Source organism: Mycteria americana, chromosome 1, assembly GCF_035582795.1.
Source record: "Mycteria americana isolate JAX WOST 10 ecotype Jacksonville Zoo and Gardens chromosome 1, USCA_MyAme_1.0, whole genome shotgun sequence".
In the NCBI taxonomy this organism is placed as follows: domain Eukaryota; kingdom Metazoa; phylum Chordata; class Aves; order Ciconiiformes; family Ciconiidae; genus Mycteria; species Mycteria americana.
The window spans coordinates 190,634,958-190,651,919 of NC_134365.1; the positions used below are offsets into that span (position 1 = coordinate 190,634,958).

The 16,962-nt window shown below is 37.8% G+C and overlaps 1 protein-coding gene across 6 annotated transcripts in view; it reads left to right on the forward strand.

Moving 5' to 3' along the window:
- Window positions 1–13,795, forward strand: part of LRCH1 (leucine rich repeats and calponin homology domain containing 1) — a 143,686-nt gene extending 129,891 nt beyond the window's left edge. For 2 of the 6 annotated variants that reach the window (XM_075489450.1, XM_075489481.1), the window contains one exon: window positions 11,081–12,082. In XM_075489450.1, coding sequence (XP_075345565.1) covers window positions 11,081–11,194 — 114 coding nt within the window. In that variant the 3' untranslated portion in view covers window positions 11,195–12,082. Of the gene's footprint in view, window positions 1–11,080; window positions 12,083–12,201 lie in introns of those variants that run through there. The other 4 variants (XM_075489466.1, XM_075489444.1, XM_075489458.1 and 1 more) reach the window with 4 other exon arrangements.
- The last annotated feature ends 3,167 nt before the right edge of the window (window positions 13,796–16,962 follow it).

Below are 16,962 nucleotides of genomic sequence, written 5' to 3' on the forward strand. Positions count from 1 at the left end.
TCATTTATTGGGTGCACTGTCAGTTCATTAAGCAAATGAAACTGAAAAGCTACTAAAGAAACATAGTGTTTCTCTGAAACAGGGTATCTCTTTCCTACTTCCTGTAATTTTATTCCATATTCACTATCTTTGATGATAGTAAGGCCATATTTGCAATGTAAAATGGTATACCTTAGATGGTATTTTGAAAGTACTAGTTGTTGCTTGGTTTGATTTTAATGTTAAATATTATGTGTGCATATTGATATTATTATTACATATTACACATCATTTTATACAGCTAGCCTAGAGTAAATTGCTACATGAAGTCATTGATACTTTCCAAAAAAAGTAGAGGAATCTAACCTGCTAATAACTTTTAAAATGCTACCTAAGGAATTTAGTGTCAAACTCTTCAGTTTAGAAAATTTATTACAATTAAGTATACTTAGTGCTACATTGACTTTGTCAGTTTCCATCCCAGGGTGTCATTTAAGATGATATTTGAATACCAAGTTTTAGATTATTTATTATGTTAGAGAATTTTGCATACTTCTAACAATTTCTTTAAATACTTTTTCTTGAAACTTCATATTGCTGCTGCTTGTGCTTTTAACAGCTTTCTAACCCACTGCTTGCTATTGTGTAAGTTAGATTTTACAACTGGTTCCATTTAAGCATTTGAATAAGGCCCAGATGGACAAAGGTGCGCCGACCTCATTGGAATAAGTGGATCACATGCACCTCCTCACCCTTGTGAATCTGGGCATAAAGGACTGAGCTCTTCTGTCTTAACATTCTGATATTATATGATAGCTTGAGTATTTAGAGGAAATAAAAGAAAGCTGGGGTGCCTAGTGACTAAGGCAATACTAGGAAGAAACTATTCTTACATGCTTATGCTAGAATATTGTGATAATTTATTTATCAATATCTTTCTATTTTTGTATTTTTAATTTTATGCACTGTTTTTTTCTGTTCTAATGGCTGCCCTTCGGGATAGGCTGACCTCTGCTCTCCGTATGACATCCTGCAGTCGGATATTCGTCACATTCGAAAGACTGTTGACACTCTGCTCGCCCTCGGGGAGAAAACCCCACAATCAACTTCTACCTTTCGCTCCTGGGATCTAATAGGCTTTTGTCTTTTCCACATACTTTTTATAGTCTTGATGTATATAACTTATCACTGGAATGTGCTAACAGCATAACCTGTTCGCATGTGCACACAAACTTTCTGCTTTGTCTCTGACAAATTACAGGTACTTAATTTCCTTCCTTTGTCTTACAAACTTCTCCCTTTCCCTCGCTTCCCTTCATTGTAATATCTTTATTAATCTCTTGAAATAGGGGAGAGAGGGAGTAGTATCTTGAAGGCAAGTCCCATCTCTTCTCCCCGCTCCAGCTGTAGTTTAAGAACCTATGTACCTCTTTAGTTATAGTTTGTTTTCTTTTATGTTGCCTAGACTACACGCTAACTGTGTTAAAGCAGTGAAGCTACTCTTATCCTGCTTCTGGGTGTAGGCTAGATGTGTATCACAAGCTAAACAGAACTGAGCTCTTACTTTTTGTGAAAATCCAAGAATGCTGCCGGATACTGAAGCAACTGAGGTGGCACTTCAACACATGATAGTATTTTCTGAGTTAGTGCCACTTATCTCAACATACATTGTGTTAAGAGCACTTAGAGAACTATCTTTCAAATTATTGTTATTTTTTAATCCTTTAGATTAACAAGAGTACGTAACGTTAAAGATTGTTGGTCATCTCTACTGTTCCGATTAAATTCCATACTGGAGTAGTTATGTTTTCCTACTTACATTTTGTTTTCCTCCAGATTCCATAGAATAATCTTTCTTCTGTCTCACAAAGCAGCATTGAACTGCTTTTAAAGACTTGCTATGTTACACCTTGAAGATGACTGTAAATTAGTAGTGCGTATGAGCAACCCATAATATGCCAGGGACTTCAGAATGTTTCAGGATGAAGATTGTGGAGTACAGTGTGATACAATAAGATAGTTTGAGAATAAACTGTTAGATTCCTGTGTCTACCATTCTTATGTGTGACGTCAAGCAAGTCACATCACTATCTTGTCTCTGTTTCATCACCTGTGAAAATGCAGGTAATGTTTGTTTGTTTGTGTAACAAATGTAACAAAAGCAATGTAGCTAGGAAAATAGATCATCTAGGAAGACTCTAGATTTTTCATCCTAGGAGGTTTTAAAGAATAGGTTAGACAAACATTAGCCAGGAGGTGTTTTGGTATGTTTGAACTCTGCCTATGGTTAGAGTGCTGGACTGATGACCTCCATTTCCGTTCCGGTTCTGTGTTCTGTTCATCTATTGTAAAACTTGAGTAAGAAAATATTTTTGGTTTACCCCTTATCAACATGAAATATACAAATGAAAATTGATTGAAAAATAGAAAACCTTGAATATAAACCTATATTGACATTGCAATATTGGCCTAGATGCTGTTGACTAAATTTGTAATTCAGTCTCAGGCTAGCTAACCAAAGGACCTGAGTTTCATGGCTGTGAAATAAATACATTCATTTCTCACTGCCTAGTATATAAAAAAAATTACCTATAGAGTTTTAGAGGATAACTAGCATAAGAACTTGTATGTTACTGATTATTCTGGCCATATGGTTATGATTTAGTGCTATACTATAAATATCCCCATTCCGTAGATACTTGTAAAATTTTATTAAAAAACTTCTAAATGCAGTTCTGCTTCTGGTTTCCGTGGCTTAAATATACACATACATATATAAAAAGGATTAAATGTATAATCAGATAAGTATTTTAAGATGGAAAAATTAATTTCAGACAATGGATAAATCCAATTTTTTTAAAGGGTTTAGTGTCTAGCAGCTCCCAGGGCATACATGTAACAACTTTATTGTAAAGAGTGTCTTCTGTGACCAGGCATGAGTTCAGTGAGTGCTTCTAGGTTCTTTATACTTGAGGAAAAGTTACCAGTTATTTGGGTGCGTAGCTACAGAGTTGTGCCCTCATCCTGCACAGGCCTCTCTCTTAACTGTGTGCCTAGTTTCGGTGATTACAACAGTGGACACTTGCTTACTCAGAGTCAGAGTTCGACATTTAAGCTTCCACTTTCAGCAGATCTTTGTCTTGATTTTGGTTGTCTTGTTTTAACAATATTGCTTTTCTGGTGAACCTGAGAAAGTGACATAAAGCTTGAATCAGTTCAGAATCCATCAGTTGTATGATTCTTTATAATCCAGTGTTGGTATCTGAGACAAAAGTGATGTCTTCTCTAGGGCTGGGATTTTACTCCTGCTGCCGTAAGTGGTGAACAGGTCTCCTGTCAAGGCTTTGTGTTGTGCACTCCTTGTATAGTACCGAGCTACCTGTATGAGTATATTTTAACATTTTTTGAAATTAGAAAATCAGGTGGTGAACGTTGTTGCTACCATCCTATAGTATGCATCTGTCTCATTGTCTCATATTATGTCTGATTATCCACTGTATCCAGTAGCTTTGGGAGGGAGGTAAGAGAAGTAGTAGATCAGTGTGTTTTGCATTTCCAGTGTGCAGAAATGGAAGTTCATGTCTTCAGTGTTTTTGAACTGTTTGATCAGACTAGACACTGGGTTAGAAACTGAACTATTGTTCAGTTGTTGAGTTGTGCCAATGTAGACCAACTGAACACATCCTGTGCTAATTATACATAACACTCATACTTGTCCAAAGTTTTAATTTTACGTATGCTTACCATGCAAACAGAGTTGTCTTTTAGTTACTTAGAGTACATTTTCTCACTGTTCTCAATTACGACAATATACAGTAATGAAAGTGTAACATTACAAGCACTTTCTTGTAGTTATGGAGTTGAAGCCATTTTGAACCAGACTGTGAAAGACAACAATACTCGCTTCATGACAAGCACAGCCTTACTACCATACATGAAGCTTATCCTCTTTTGTATTTTTTCCTGGTTGTTATTGATAACACTTCAAACATACATAAATCTTACAGGGAAAGGAGTAGTAAAATGTAGCCTTACATTTCTCTAAGTGTGAATATAGTAATGTTTCTCAAAATATATTTCAAACAATGCAAATGTGAAAAATACCTGTCTGCCCATCCCTGAAGCCAATAATTCTCCCACTAAATGGGGAGGTGGAAGCTAAAACATGTATGTAGCTCATTACTCTAATGGGCTCTTAGCTAAATTCAGAGTCCTGTTTCTGTGCTGCTGTTCCTGTGGCTTTAGTACTTGGGAAACCAACAGTTCAACTGGCTGATGGTTCTTCACCTCTGAGGAGATCCCAATATTGAGACATTCAGTTATATACAGTCGGTACTTACTGCTCACAGCCGGTCATATGATTAAGTTGATGACCTTGAGTTTTAAAAACGATGTGTGCTGTAGTTCACCCACATATTCATTGATAACATGAATTTCTATTTGCTCCCCCATTTGTTTCCCCATTCAGTTTTTTCCATTGCAGTGGTCATCAGAGATTTTCAAACTGTGATTTCTTCATAAATTGGTCTACTCCAGTCTGTACTGTGGAGGTCCTGTCAACCCTACTGCAGTAAAGTAATAAATACAAATTGTGATGAATTAATTTAACATGCCTGCAGGTGAAATGTATTTGCGCTGGATTACAAGGGGCATTTTGATGTGAGGATTTGGCTTGCTTTTTCCTTAAGCCAGAAAACAGATAAATATTTTCAAATGCAGAGTAATGCAGTGTAGTAGTCCTTCAAATGCCTCTTTCTTCAAATGTATATTAACAGACTTTTACAACTGAAAGCGGTATATGGATCCCATTGTGTTCCTAATAAGTTTTCTGAAAAGCTACACTTAATGTGAATGGGGATTGAATTAGACCTGGGCAAATATTCAGTCCAGTTTTCTACTCCATAGACATTAATAAGTTTCAAAATTATTGCCACATAATTGTTTTTCACAAAAAGTAGTGTTCTTGGCATTTCACTCCTGTTACAAAAAAATGAAAGCAGTCATATATGCAGGTTTAGAAAAAACAGTAGAGCAGGTTTTGTGAACCTTCGCCATTTCCTTAATTTCTAGCACATAAGCTGCATTATGCAGAAAGAGCAGGATAAAAATACTTTAAGGTAATAACCCATTCTACTTTGATGATACAAAGCACTCTCATTCCTTCACTTTACCTCTTGGAATTTAATGTATAAGGTTACGGAGTAATTGATATTTCCCCTGTAAGTATACATTTTCTCTTACTGTTTCATATGTGTCTGTCTCTATGCAGTTTTTTGTTCCTTGCAGTTTCAGGTCACTGTTTTCTTAGCACGTTAGAATGAAACTGTGAGGTATTTTGGCAAAATATATGGTCTACTTTTAAAATTTTATGGCTCCAGGCCAGAATTTGTAAAACGGTCTGAAGCCAACCATCTGCAAATACAGTTTTGTAAATATTTGCAATTTATTACATGGTCAGAAGTTGCACATATTTAGACATCTAACTAGCCATGACTCCAAATACAAAATTACTGCTGCAGTATTGAAGGTCTGGGGTTTTTTTTGCTTTGTCAAATCTGGTCATAAGTGTATACTTTACAAAATATACTAATTTTTCCATTGGAAATTAAAAGTAAAAAAAATTATTAAATATAGCCTGAATTACTGTGCTGCTTTTATCTTCTGCTCTTTTCTTTTGTACTTCAAATGGTAACTTCAGGGCGTTTGGTCACATACAGACACCAACAGGAATAGTGGATAAGGAAAATACATATAAAAAGACATAATTTCAAATTGGCTTAGATATGTGAAAAAGTAAATATTTGCTATAGTTTTTTCAACTCTTTAGAAAGAAAACTTGCCCTTGACCTGACAAAATTTCAAGGTTTTGTATATTTGACTTAAGTCTGCTTAAATGTAAGGCGCTGATGTTTCTTTTAGTGACTTTCCATTTCAGAGTAGTTGGCTCCAAACATTAAATGATCGGCATTATGTGGATTTATTTGTCTAATTTATCCTTGGAGAAACTACACAATCCAGTATTTCATTGTTTTATTAATTTTTTTTTTCCCCTGTAGATCTGAAATCTCATATTCTACAAATACAAGGAAGAAAGAGAAAGGCCCTTGCCAAATTGTAGAATTCCATTTCTCTGTATTTTTGCTAACAAATGCAGTTGGGCCCTGCTGTTATCATGATGCGGTCGTTACACTAGTTGCCCATATGATACAATGGCAATAATTACTTTTTTGATAAATACTTACTGTATCTGACTTGCCAAGCTGCTTGCCCTAGCATAAACCAATTCAAACAGTTGTCTTGACTTTGAAGTAATCTGATGTCAGAGAAAATAGATATGTATGTGTAGTGTGTCACGTATCCTTGTGAGATCAGTGTCCTTGTGTATTCCTTGTTTTCTTCTACACCGTCTAAATTGGACATCTTGTTCCAGGATTAGAAACTTGCTCTGGCAAGCACATGCACACGTGTATGTTTGTGGGTGCACCTGTTGTACTGTCTTTTTGTGTTGCTTTGACTCAGCCTCCTGGCTGCTGCCTCTTTTTGTGCCTCCTTTTTTTTTTCCGTCAAAAGAAATTTGTTCTTTTGCTTCATGATGAGCTTGAAAATATCTTTATCCATTCAAAATGGCTATGTGTCTGTAGAAAGTAGTTTGCTTGCAACAAGTAATTAAGTTCCTCTGTGTTCTTAGGGAGAAAAAAATACATTAAAAATGTAGATCTTCATTTCTGTGATAGACAGAGAAGAGAGAGATTCATGCTGCTATGAGTGGAGTGGCAGCCCTTCCCTCCACAATTGTTTTTAAAGATTTTTAGACTGGTCTTGAGAATTAGTAGCCAGTTCTTCTGTCTGTCTTTCTGGGTTTTATTCGGTGATGGTTTCAACAGGGGTATTTTTAGAGAGGCGATTCATACTACTATATTGAAGTATTATGGGTTTGATGCTAATAAAAAAGGGTCAGAAATCTTATCAAAGGTGGGGAGAAGTGGGTGAGGTTGAGTCTCCTCAGAGTTGTGGGTGAGTTCTTCTCTTGGATGGTCAGGCATATTGTCTCAAAATGCCAGGATTTAAGACAGTTTTGAAATCTTCATGGCTTGCAGCTTCACAGCTCTACTGTCAGTGGTTTCCAGATAGCAGTTGTAGTGGATTAGAGAGTGAGGTAGAGCATGGAAAATGGACTGTGCTGCAGGGACAGCGGCTGAACATAAGGACCGAGACACCTGGGATCTTGGCCCAAGGTAATAGCATGCTGTTACACAGAAAGCTGCATTGATTATCAGTGTGCTCTGGATTCCAGCCTTGGCAGGATTTGATTTTTCTTATTCTGAGAAGAGTTAAATATGTTACTCTAAAGTTGTGATTTGAAAAGTATGTGAGGCAGAGTTGATGAAAGCCATTTACAAAGCTTTGAAGATAGTGATTAGGGCTTAGATAAGAGAGTTGATTCATGACACATTAAGATGAAGTTTGTCATTTTTAGGAGATGGCGTAGGTCTCATTGTCAGTTTTGGAAAGTTCATCATAGCCACACATCTAACTGCAGAATTATAAAACATTAACCAAGTTCCACCTTCTGCTTAATAAGAGAAGGCTGTCGATTGTATATGTTTCAAGCACTAATGAAGAATGATGTATAATATAAAAAGTAACATGCTGTGAAACTTCTCCTAGAACACAGTTGTACAGTCCTGTTTTTTATAGACCTCCTTAAATAGCTTTCCTTATTTGAGTATGCATTTTGTAAATACAGCAGGGGGAGAGAGGTTGCTTTAGACAAACTGGATTACTATACTGTGTTTAAAAGATTAGATAATGCATTGTCTTAAAAAGGAGAAAAATTATATTGGGTGGGGTTTTTATATGAAATGGGGCATGCACTCCTTTTATGCTTCTAGTGAAAATGTGCTTGTAAACAATTGCAAAATTCCTCACAAGAAAGCATGACAGAATAGCTCTCTGAGTGCTATAAGGTACGACAAAACCGGTAAGTTTAGAATTTAAGTTTTTCTGAAGGAAGCATTCTTAACTGTGGCTTTTTCAGCAAATTTGGCTTCAATAGAAGAATTTAGAATATTCTCAAACATAAATATCTAGCAAAGTAGGACGTTTTGAGGCTGGGTTTTTTGATTCAATCCCTACCCTTCAGTCTTGTAACACTAATCACTTAGTTCTCAGATACTGGATTCAGCAGGCATTATGATTTAATGCCTTTTGTCTAGCATGGAAGACTAATGAAATATTGGCATGTTGTGGGTCACCAGATCTGTGAAACAAGAGCCGATGGTGCAAGGGCTCTGGAAAGAAGTAGAAGAGAGTGGAGAGAATAACACTTACACTTCAGATGTCTGATTCGCATTCTCAATAAATAAGAGGAATATGATTTTTTGAAAAATTATCAGAATCAAAGTATTGTAGATTTTTATATGAACTGTGTCCCAAGACATTAGATTGGCAAAATATTTTTAGTAAAAATCATACATTTGAAGTAGAAATTTTTGGGGTTTTTTTCCTTTTATTTGATATCACCATCTCTACCTTCTTCTGTAGTGACTCCAGTGCTAATCAGGTATCAGTTTAGGAGTTTGCATCCTAAAATATATTTCTATATTTCTCTGGAAAAGACACTTTTTCCAGAGGAATAAAAGTTGGGGAGAACAGTCTCTGACAGCTTGCAGGTCAGTATCTCAGTCAGAAGAACAAACAAGACTGAACTGCAGAGCCCAGGGTATTAACTTAAATGACCAGTGTAGGGTAGGTTTGGAATGGAAATCTGGGTGATGAACTGGAATGGCTGCAAGATGGGGATATTCCTTTGTGCTGACTGGGCAAATAGCTCCAGCAGAGAGCAGCACAGTTGCAGGCAGGAATGGGAGGCAGTTGCCACAGCTGTTTGGTCAATGTGAATCAGAATCCACAAACTGAAGGGAAGTGGAAACCCAGCATTAGCAGATCGACAGAATGTTGCAGCATCTTCCATGTGGAGAAATGTATGTCGTCCCTCTCTTGCAGACCTACTCAGCCAAGCTCCTTGAAAATGATCTGTTTGAAATTGTTTCTTGGGTCTGTGTGTGCAGAAGAAATCCACGGTATTTGTTTGGTGTTCTGGGCTATAACCATGAACCTTAAAAAAAAAAAAATAAATTACAAATTAAGTTTAAAAAAAATCTTTTAAACATAAAATAATAAATATTAAACCGTCTTAAGTAGTAAATATAAAATGTAAACATATAAAATATAGATAAATTACAGTTATCAGTATCAGATGCCATGATTGTGAATAAAGTTTGGCTCTCACTTTTTAGGTTCAGTAGTTGTAAGTAAGTTTTTCAGTTTTTCTCTCATTGAGGCTGGAGTGGGGTGTGAGGAGCTTCACAAAACATTTAAGCAAGCTGAGTGTTGGTTGTACATAAAGGAAATACTCATTAACAAAAGAAAGTCATAAACATCAGAAGAAGCGGAGCAGCTGTTTAATACTGGTAGTACTCTGATGGAGCTGTGGCCCACTGGAGGAGATTTTCTGAGCAAAGACTGGACAACAGTGGGAGCGGATAAAAGCAATTAAACATAGGTGCATAACACGATAAAAGCTGTATTAATTGTTCTTGTATGTAGCAGTTCCTGTTCCATCATCCTGAATATTGTACTGAGTTTTAAGGGTTCATAGGGGTCAGGGAAGGGCCTAGAGCTGAACAAAATGTGTCATGAGAAGAAAGGTTGAAGAGATTAGTGATGTTTAAATTGGACATATAATCAATGTGAGTATGAGGAAGTGTGACAAAGGACCATGAATTGCATAAAGATAAAATAAGAGACCCTTAGTTGACATTACAGAAGCAAGAAGAATATTCAGTAGAAGACAGGCAATTAATTAAAATAGAATCTCAAATGCATCAGTAGTTTTAGAAGCTAAAAGTTTATTGAACAGCTAAGAGATTCAATACCAAGAATATCAAAACAACCCTCTCTTTCTAAAAAATCAGTATCCTGTGTCTGCTGATGGTTATGTATGGATGCCTAGAGAAAGAACAGAAAATTAGATCACATAGGTGGTGCCTTTTCAAACTTAAAGCAATCTGACATGCACAGTTTAAGGACTCACGAGCCAGACACTGTATCCATGTGTTTGTCTTTAATAGCATCATTTGGGTTTTTTTTCTATCTGTATATTTTTGTCATCCCACTTACGCTTTTGGCTTCCATGTTGTGGCAATAAGTCTCATAGTTGTAATTATGGTTTATCTGATGTAGTCTAGCCTTTCCATTTATTTTTTATAAACCTGCTGCCTGACTTCATAATTTCATGGATTTCATTAACGGGAATACCCAGTTACATTAAGAAAAACTTTGTAAAGAGAGAGCCAATCATGACACAAGGCTACCTCTCTAAGCAAGGCTTTCTGTAATTATTCACTGGGGGGTTTCTTGTTACCTGTAGGAGATCGATAGAGTATTTATTTACTGTTTGACTGTCTTCTGGTGTAACAGCCTCTGTGGACAGCTAGTAGGTTTCATCCTGGCCACGATTGCTGTGTCCTCATGCTGAATAAAGTCGATTCCTGAATATTTCAAAATAAGCTGCTAATTACTCAGAACGAAACGCTTCGCCCATTGAATGCACAACATTACACACGCTTTTCTGTAAATGTTAACGGGTGTCTTTCAAGGTGCGTATCCTGCGACCAAGACCTACCTGGCCAGAGCTCAGTGGTAGAACTTTTTTTGACTGATAAAACCAGCCTTCTGTCCCCAAACTCACTCATATGTAATAACGGGCAAATGCCATGTTATCTCACTTTGCAGGTGAAAGTTCAGTGTGTACTTGCTGGCCCTCACTCTTAGTTAAGGTGTTTATGTACTGTAATGACTGTACAGAATAGGCTGGTTTCTGAGACCCAGAATATTAACAGATCTCTCACTAATTCGTATGTACAATGAGAGCAGAATCAGAGACTTTCTATCTAAATCACAGGAAGTTTTTTTACTTAAAAATAGGAAATGGTTCCTTCTTGTTGGGCTTTGTGTTCCAATTGTGTTCGTATAAAGCAAAGTTTTGCAGTGAGTATTGAATATCCTAATCTTTACTCCTTTGTTTGTCTTTTTCTAGGAGAAGCTCTGCCTACCACATCACATCCTAGAAGAAAAGGGCTTGGTAAAAGTGAGCATAACAGTTCAAGCATTGCTAGATGTAACCACAGTGAAACAAGCTTTATTCACATGAAACTACTATCTCTGCTGTTACCAGTTCCACTGTGCCATCACAGAATCAAAGTACTGCCCACCTTTTCAAACTGCATTGAAAAAAAAAAAACAGTGCTCCAAGAGTATTCTTATACTTCTGATTTTAAAATCATCTTTCAGACTGTACATGTGCATTGAACTACAAACCAGAAACTAAACAGAAACGTTTTATAGAGCAAATTGGCGCTTCACTGCTTTTATAGCTCACTTTGTACAGTACTTACTAAAACAGCCACCTCTCTGCCACTTAAAAACGTGTGGAGTACACAGCTGTCTTGCAGCAAGATACCTTTGTATTATTAAACTAAGAATCATTGTAATCATTTGGGGGGGGGTGTAAATCAGACTTCTACCACATTAAGTTTTTCTGCAGTTGCTTCAGGCTATTGCCTTTTAAAAATATCCAGACATAAAATATTTATATAAATATTATTTATTAGTGAGTTGTTATTCATCCTTTGGATGCAAAATGTAAATTAGGAAACTGTATTTTATTACTGCTTTTTTGTGGTTAAACACTTTATTTTAATATAAATATTTAGTTATTTTTTATTCTACTTGGTGTGCAGTAGCTCTAGATCTCCGTAAATTGTATTTTCTAATATGTAACATAAAAAGCAAACAAAATAGGTGCTTTTATTAAAAGAACAGCTAGCTGGAATGGCATTCTTTATTTCTTGAATTTGTGGAACATTGGTAAAAATTTGTCTGCATTCCATTGAGTTTCCTACATTCCAGTAGCACTTTTTCCCCCACTAGACTAAATTGGCTGAAACTGAGAGCACACCCACTTTATTTGTATATAGATGTTAAAAAAAAAAAAAAGGAAATATGTAAACTTGAAAAATAAATGTGAACAAATATTTTTGATTGCTTATTTTACTATGCACAAGACATTTAACTTCTGCCACAACAAAATGAATGATGTGCGTTAGGATCGTGTGTCTTGAAATATAATTTTGCACTGCAACTTGATTTCTTTTAAAGACTACAGCACTACAGAACAAACAATAAAAAACAGCACAAGAACATTAGTGAGAAGATTTACCAGGTAGGCAAAAAATTTTAATTGTTTTCTTCAATGATTCCTTTTGAGAGGAGATAAAATTATTAAAATTGCCAAAGGCAGTCTCAAAGACCTGATCTTCCAGATACAACCTGCTGGGTTCAGTGCTTCTCCTTATAGTCTCCACCATTTTCCCACAGAATTAAGCACAATGTTCCGTAGCGAATATTTGCCGGATCAGACCTCTAATCCCACGTCAGCAATAGGAAATAAGTTTCTGTTTCTTATCACTACTTTAAATTTTTGGACGAGACTTTTAAAAGCATAATTTATTATTAAAACATCACACGTTTTAGATCAAAAAGTTCCAGCACAGCGATTCTCACAGTATCTGGAACATCCACTTTCCTTTCGCATGAGAAGCTAGTGGTGTCACTTGGGCAAGCAGGACAGGAAAGCTGCATGTGGTGAAAAGGCTAGCTGTTAGGGTCAGTGGTGCACACGAGCCGGTAGTAGGAAATGCACAGGGACAAAAAAGAGGCAATGTGGTGGGAGGACTAAATATTTAAGCAAGAGAATGTGGAGAGAACTATGGTATAAAGACTTTTTGGAAGAATGATGCATACTTGCCGCTACTAGGTATCTAGGCAAAGTTACACACATGTTCACAGACACTGCATTTAAAGCTACCAGTATTCCAATAGCAGATTTTTAATTGTTAATACAGTATTTGAATGCAGACTATGCTTTTTAATACCACAGATTGCCAATGTGCTGGTATGTATTGACAGCCACGTGTTAGGAGGAGGAAAGTGGACTCGCAGACAAGGAGACATACAGTATGCATGAAATATCCAGTTACTTCAACCAAAGCAAAAGCGTTTATTTTATAGAGGGAACGTTGACTTAAATTGTAATTTTGATTGGCAGCTAGCATATTGTTTCCTATAAAATGTACTGTGCACTTTAACACTAAATTAAAATGTATTTTAATATTTTACAGAGCTGCACAAATATCTGTTTTGTCAAAAAGCACGAGCGATGTAAAGAAAGTAAGTTTTCAAGTCAGAGTTTATCAAATTTTAAAAGCATTCAAAGATCGAGTATAAAAATAGGAATATTGATTTCTGCATCTTGAGGGATAAAATGCAGGTTTCCTGAGTATTTTTTTACAATGTATATATGGCAACATGAAGCTTTGTAATTATTATTTTGACAAATCTTGTTTTTTCATAATTAAAATTTTGTTTTTCTCCTGATAGTGTCTTTCAGTATTTGCTTGAAGTTGGCTGTAAATAAATAGCTCTAAATATTTTGTAATACAGCTTTTCTTATGCAGTCTTAACCTGTACGGCTAAAAAGAGAATCTTCATGAATCTTTGTATACTATTTATATGTGCAATAAAACATGCATGGCAAATCTATACTACCCTAAGCAGTGAACATAATGTATATAGAAAATCTTTACTGTAGTTACGATTAAACTATATTATTTGTAGAAACCCTGTAATGACTACCCCTGTGACTGACAGTTTCTTGTAAAAGAGATGGTGTTTGGAGAGCTTAACACTGGGGATGATGGATGAGGGTTTGGGGATGGAGAGGATGATGATGTGACCCCAATAAAGGAATTCTGCAGCTAAACTAGGACTAGGATCCAGCTAGTAACTGCTGGGTTGTCGGTGCGGTGTCGGTTCCTGCAGCTTTGCTGCTCCTGTTGCTTAGGATCTCCTGCCAGTCACGTAGTGAACAGCAGCAGAGTCAACTGCCCTCTGCTTCCAGGGCCGGGTGACCGGGGCGGGGGGGGGGCCTCAGCCCAGGGAGAAGGGAGGCTCCACCTTCAGTTTGCTCCTGCTCCCATTGCCATGTGAGAGTCATTCTTTTTACTGCTTCCCACTGCACTGTACAGTGCAGCTTTTTTCCCCTCCCTGCCCTCCTGCAGAGATTATCCTGCAGGCTTTTGCTTTAGCAAACAAAATCTGATGATTTCTTTGTTCCAGTGAATCCAAGCAATAACGCAGTAACCCTTTCTGACCTGGGGATAACCCATGGCGGCAGTGCTGTGCCAAGCTGCTTTGCCATTCTCCTGTCTCTGCAGAAGCAGGTAGTAGGGACTACTGCGCGTAGGTCATAGCATACAGCCTTCTCTTTCCCATGCTGGTTCCTGAAGTCACCTAAGTACAGACTGTGCTCTTTTCTCATTTCTCTAATGAAGCACCTTTACCTTAACCAGGTGATTTCATGGCTGTATTTGTTCACTTTTGGTAGTGGATTTTGAAAGGAAAGGATCTTTCTGCACTAATCTCCTGGGGAGATCCTGCTTTTGCTTGCCAAGAAGCTTGAGTGCCTTTGTGGCTGTTGCAATACACCACCAGGACAGACTGATTGCTGCGGTAAAATTGGCATAATTTAGGCAGGAAGAGTCCTGCAGCGGTCCTCTGGTCCTAGAGCAGAGCCTGTTTAACAGCAGGCGGCCGAGGGCCGTGTCCAGCTGAGGTTTGAGCATTGCCAACAATAGAGATCTGACAGCCTCACACAATTCTCATCAAGATGGTGCAGACGCTTGGTGTCCATAGCCATCTGCACAACTCATTCAAGCACCCCAAGTCTTCTCACGGGTTTGCGCTGTCCTGGACTTGCAGCCTGTGGACAAGGGCAGTTTGAGGGCCCCTTCCTTGTCAACCCTCTAGCACCAGTTTGGTAAGAGCTCAGGGCACTTTATAGAAAGCCCTGAGGTTACTGACTTCCAAAGCAAGTTCTCGTGGACTTGTGAGAGCCCATCAGACGCTTACCTGAATCTGTTCCTGTTCACAAGCGAGGCAACTAGAAGTCCCTCTCAAGGAGGAAAGGCAGCAGTGCAGGTAAATGCTCTGGTTTATCAAGAAAGCAAACAGTGTGGGACAGCAGTCAATTACTAGGAGCGCCGAGTGGAAAATATGACAGGTATTTTAAGCTCCAGAATTGTAGCTGGGCAGTTGTTTGGGAAAGCTCTTAGGGTAACTGATCTCCTGCTGGACTGTAAATTAAGGATACAGGAAATAAAGCTCCCCACAACTATCCACAGTATAATGGGAAACTTAGAATTATGCCATATGAATTTATCAAATACAAAAGAGAGCTTTATCCCCCCACGCAGGGCAAGCTGTTTCCTACCATTAACCCAGCAGCTTTAAAATGGTGGTTTAAAAGCACTTACAGTAAATTACACAGTTAAACCTGCTTTTTAATCTCCTCTGATACAACATGCAGGTGCATGTACTCCTGTTAGGGAATGAAAAGAAAATGGCTATGCCCCTTTCCCTTAAATACAAGTACCAGAATGCATTAGGCAAAAAAGTACTGGCTTTGACAGATAACAAATGGAAATGTTTATCGTAAGTACCTGCAGCAAGCTGCACAACCTGACTCTGCTGCTGCTCTGTTTGTAGTACTGGGCAGTACAAGCACAGCACGCTTCTGCTCCAGTCCAGTATTAGATACAGCCCAGTAGTTCATTTGCTGGCTGTGGCAGAGCAGTTGCCTGGTTGCTGGGGCGGAGGAACAACTACAAGCAGCTGTCACACATTAAACAAGCCTTTGAGCCAATTTTGCTGTTGTGGGAGTGGAAAAATCTAAATGTTTAGCACTTGTGGCTTAAAATTTTTATCTCAGTGCCCTGCTTTTATAAGAAAGGAGGAGTTAGTGTCTGTTGTAAATCTACAGAGCGTGGAAAACTTGCATTCAGCATTTCAGAGAACTCCTGCAATGTACACAGTCGTATCTTCCCAGCCTTCTAAGCTTACTTCAGAAATAGGTAGATGCAAGACTGATAAAAGTCAGTACATAATTGAAGCCTGTCACTACTAACAGAAACGTAAGTTCCGAGCATCAGCCTCCCTGCAACCTAGAGTCTAGCAGGGGCCAGAGAAACAGGAGAGCATTCAGCATTGCTTACAGAAGCAAAGCACTCCTACATCTACCCTAGTATTTCCTCTGGCAAGAGTGAGTCAAGGCTTGAGCAACGATGCAGGTTCAGCCGAACCATGGGGAGGCAGAGTTTACAAGTGATTGCTTGAAGGCAAGATAAACAGCTCACTGGAACAATCTGCGTTCTTGCCCCACACAAGGTAGCTGGCAGAATTATACCACTGGGAACTATTTTAGATCTACAACTGTCAGGCCTAAATTCTGCCATCTTCTGTAAAATAAGCACACTTGTTTTCAACAATGAGATATCAGATCATCTATAGACAGGGACTGCTTTTTTCAGATCTATTTATCCGTTTCCTCTCAGTCCTGTTAAGTCTAAGAAACCCAGAAACACACCATAAGCCTTTCACACTCAGCAATAATCAAAGGTGAATGGAGAAAAAAAAAAAAAAAACCAAAAACAAAAAACCCCTCCTCTACTACAGGCTGCTTCCTTCACATGGCTTGTAGGAGGTCTTTTCTTTAAGTATCATCCATGAAATATTCTTCAGATTATTTGTTTGATGTTAATAGCACACAGGACAGTAAACCACTCTGCATAGCAAGCTTCTCTCTGTATTCTCCACCAGACTTTATCCTTGGAATGTATTTAGACAGGACAAGGAAAAACACACCAAACACTTCAGATTAATTAAGTAGCTTGATTGGTTGTGCCACTAATGACTTCCTTCAGCATTAAGTGATGAAGTGAACCCTGGTAGTTAATTAGCTGAAGAGACATGCCGTTATTCATAGTCTCTGCGTAGTTGCACTAGCAACTGCCTTGTGGTCCC